At 30.9% G+C, this 3,136-nt stretch overlaps 1 protein-coding gene across 1 annotated transcript in view; it reads left to right on the forward strand.

Annotated features, from left to right (window-relative positions):
* Nucleotides 1-968: 968 nt before the first annotated feature.
* Nucleotides 969-3,136, forward strand: part of LOC111088281 — an 11,008-nt gene continuing 8,840 nt past the window's right edge. The window contains exon 1 of the mRNA XM_022397939.1: nt 969-1,082. Coding sequence (XP_022253647.1) covers nt 1,041-1,082 — 42 coding nt within the window. The 5' untranslated portion in view covers nt 969-1,040. The remainder of the gene's footprint in view (nt 1,083-3,136) is intronic.

The following is a 3,136-nucleotide window of genomic DNA, read 5'->3' on the forward strand; positions in this document are numbered from 1 at the left end:
TAACATACAGTACAATTTACAGCAATTTTTTTTACAGTGTAAGAAAGGCTAATAGTTAAAGAAGCACTAAAAAGGTTAATAATTAAACAAACACTTACAAGAGCACTAATATGAGATATTCCTTTCTTTAAATTTTTGTTCTTCTCCAATCAGAATACATCTTTATGATGTGAGTGCATGAATATTTTGCGTTGGAGAGGGCGTTTACATACCCTTCCCAAAAGCAATAAATTTTCTGTATTTTTAATAGAAAAAAAATGCTTTACATACTGAAGAATTTTATATAAATACATATTAAAGAGTTAATTTTTTGTGTACACAATAATTAGCAATGAGGACTAACAATGAGCTCTCCAATGAAAGAATACAAGCCTACCTTTATCACATATATACACAGATAATTATTACATTTTAGATAAAAAGATATATATATATTAAAGCAGCATTGAAAAAATGGATAAATAATATTGATGAACCTGAAAATTATATATTGTATAAATAATTTTAAAATATAAATCATTATAATGTAAGTATTTTAATATGTACTTAGAAATATTGTATGTTTAATTTCTATCTATGTATGATTACTATTGTATTTATTTATAACACAATATTTATTACAGTTAACCTAATAAAGTAAACATGATCCACCCTCAAGTAAATCTTGTGGACCATAATTCATAATGTGTATTGTAAGCGTTTTTTAACTGTTTGATAAAGTTTCCAATCAATCAAAAATCAAATCAAGTTGTTCTATAATATTATCTCCTAATCAGTTAAAATATATTTTCATAAACCAGGAGAAAACCTAAAGTTTCGATAAATTCTCAACATCAACACGCTCTCTACGTCATTGTTAGCCTTGATACATCTACTTCAACCGAAAAATCCCAGTGTTTTGTAAACAAATATCAGGTTTCATCGTTCTTGGTTAAATACTACAGACGCTAAAGGCAGATATCAGTTTGTCGCCTACTTCAATAACATCGCCCTTAATTTTTCATACCAAAGTATATGGAGCTCCTGCCAGTGTTGCTGCTATGTTTTATATTATGGAGGCCAGGTCTAGGAAATCAACAATGGTAAGATAAAAACTATCGTTGATGGTGAAGTAATATTTAGACGTTAATTGATTTTTGTAGTCGAATATAATTTATTATTTAAACCGATTGAAAATTCGTTCTGTTTGTTACCGTTTGTGCTTTAGTGGAACGCTCCTGAAAAAGCTATGAAGCGAAACGTTGAGTGTCCTGTGAAAAACAAAAATTAGAAAAAATAACAATAAAAACACAGTATCAAAATATTTAGCCATTGTTAATTATCATTGTTCTGTTATAATAACTGCAGAGAATCAATTCATTAGTTTGTATCCGTGTTTGTCCTTTTTGTTTAACTTAACAATCTTTCAGCCACTCCTACTCGGGATAAACTCTCGTCCGCCAAATTCATAAGTGTTAGTGTTGTTATCTGTATGTACCAAGAGTATATTAGGCACACATGTACCAGTTTATGTAAATAAAATAAAAACATATGAAACACTGCTAAAACAATAGAAACCTATGTTAAAGTTAAAATTACATTAATTGACAAAAGTGTTAACACATCTCACTTAAATTATACAATATATTGTGTTTCGATTCTTTCTATCCAAGTTTGTTCTATTGCCTTTTTGCAACTCCTCAAGTACGAATAAAATAAAACCTACTATGCAAATTTTTTTCTTCATCGAACTCTTGATAAAGCGATATTATAAAATAGTGAATTTTTAAAATTATGGTATCAATAAATATAAAGATCAATATCTATCAACATTTATACTAGCCATAAAAACCACTTTTAATTTGCCTCCTATACTTCTGATCTAAAATTCTTCCTAAACGAATTGTTGAATTTAATAAATCTGATACTTTAAAAGCAAAGATGTAAAATTCCGAAATGCGACAGACCATGTTATCAAATTCAATAATAAGCATATCTTTTTAACTTGTGAAGAAGGATATTATGACAGATAAGAAAACAACAGCACTTACTCAAATCTTAAAGTATGGATCTTTATTCTCTAATTATTAAGAGTTATATTATATTTAGTTCTGAGGAAGTGGAGGTTGGCCGAAATTATTAACTGTGGTTGCGTAATTAAATATAAAATATACAAGGAGGTAGTTGAGGAACAATTTGGATTTAGACCGAACAGTGGAGCGTGAGAAGCAATATTCAGCAAGAATATGATATCAGAAGTATAGAAAAACATTTATGCCTTTTTTATAGATTACGCTAAGACATTTACAATTTCCACAATTCAAAGCTGATAGGATATATTGAGGTCATTGGTTTGGATTACACTTATTACCAAACTGTACCGGGACCATATGTCAGCAATAAAACCCGCGAATGAGTTATCGTTATGTATTACAATAAGAAAAGTGTGAGATAGGAATGTGTGATCTCCCCTTATCTCTTTAACATATATTCTGAAGTGAATATCAGAGATATAGAAGGAATGGAAGGATTAACCATAGGAGGAATGAATGTAAATAATCAACGATATGCAGATGAAACGTTGATATTGATAAAATCCGGAAAATTCAACAAATTCCAGATAAAATTAAAGCAAAAAGTGAAGAATATGAAATTATTATGATGATAGGATTATAAAACCTGAAGATGAAGAAAGGAATTTCCTTAAAGATGTGTACACTGAGTGGTCACAAGAAAATAGACATCTAATTTTTCGTCATTTAACTGATTTATGCTAGCTAATTTGTGTTCACAGAGCACTATATAAATGAAAATGGTCCGCACACTAATTATCTTGTGCTACAACATTCCTAGAACTTCAAGGTTCTCTCGAATTGTCAGATTTTGTTAGAGGAAGGATAATTGGTCAAGCAGGTGGTGGAATAAGTCAGCGGCAAATTTCGCAGAATTTGGGAATCCCGCTTTCGACAGTCAACAGAATCATCGTGCAGTTCAGGAAACACGGCAAGGAAACAACTGAGCAGCGTCCGGGTCGTCCTGATCCATCGGAGAGGACAGAAAGGGCTGTTAAGGGGAGCATCGACATGGATCCCAGATTAACGACTAAAGAAGTGGCCAAAGTTGGTGGGATGAGCAAGAAATCTGTTCAACGGATTCT

This window comes from Limulus polyphemus, unplaced genomic scaffold (genome assembly GCF_000517525.1).
Source record: "Limulus polyphemus unplaced genomic scaffold, Limulus_polyphemus-2.1.2 Scaffold3478, whole genome shotgun sequence".
In the NCBI taxonomy this organism is placed as follows: Eukaryota; Metazoa; Arthropoda; class Merostomata; order Xiphosura; family Limulidae; genus Limulus; species Limulus polyphemus.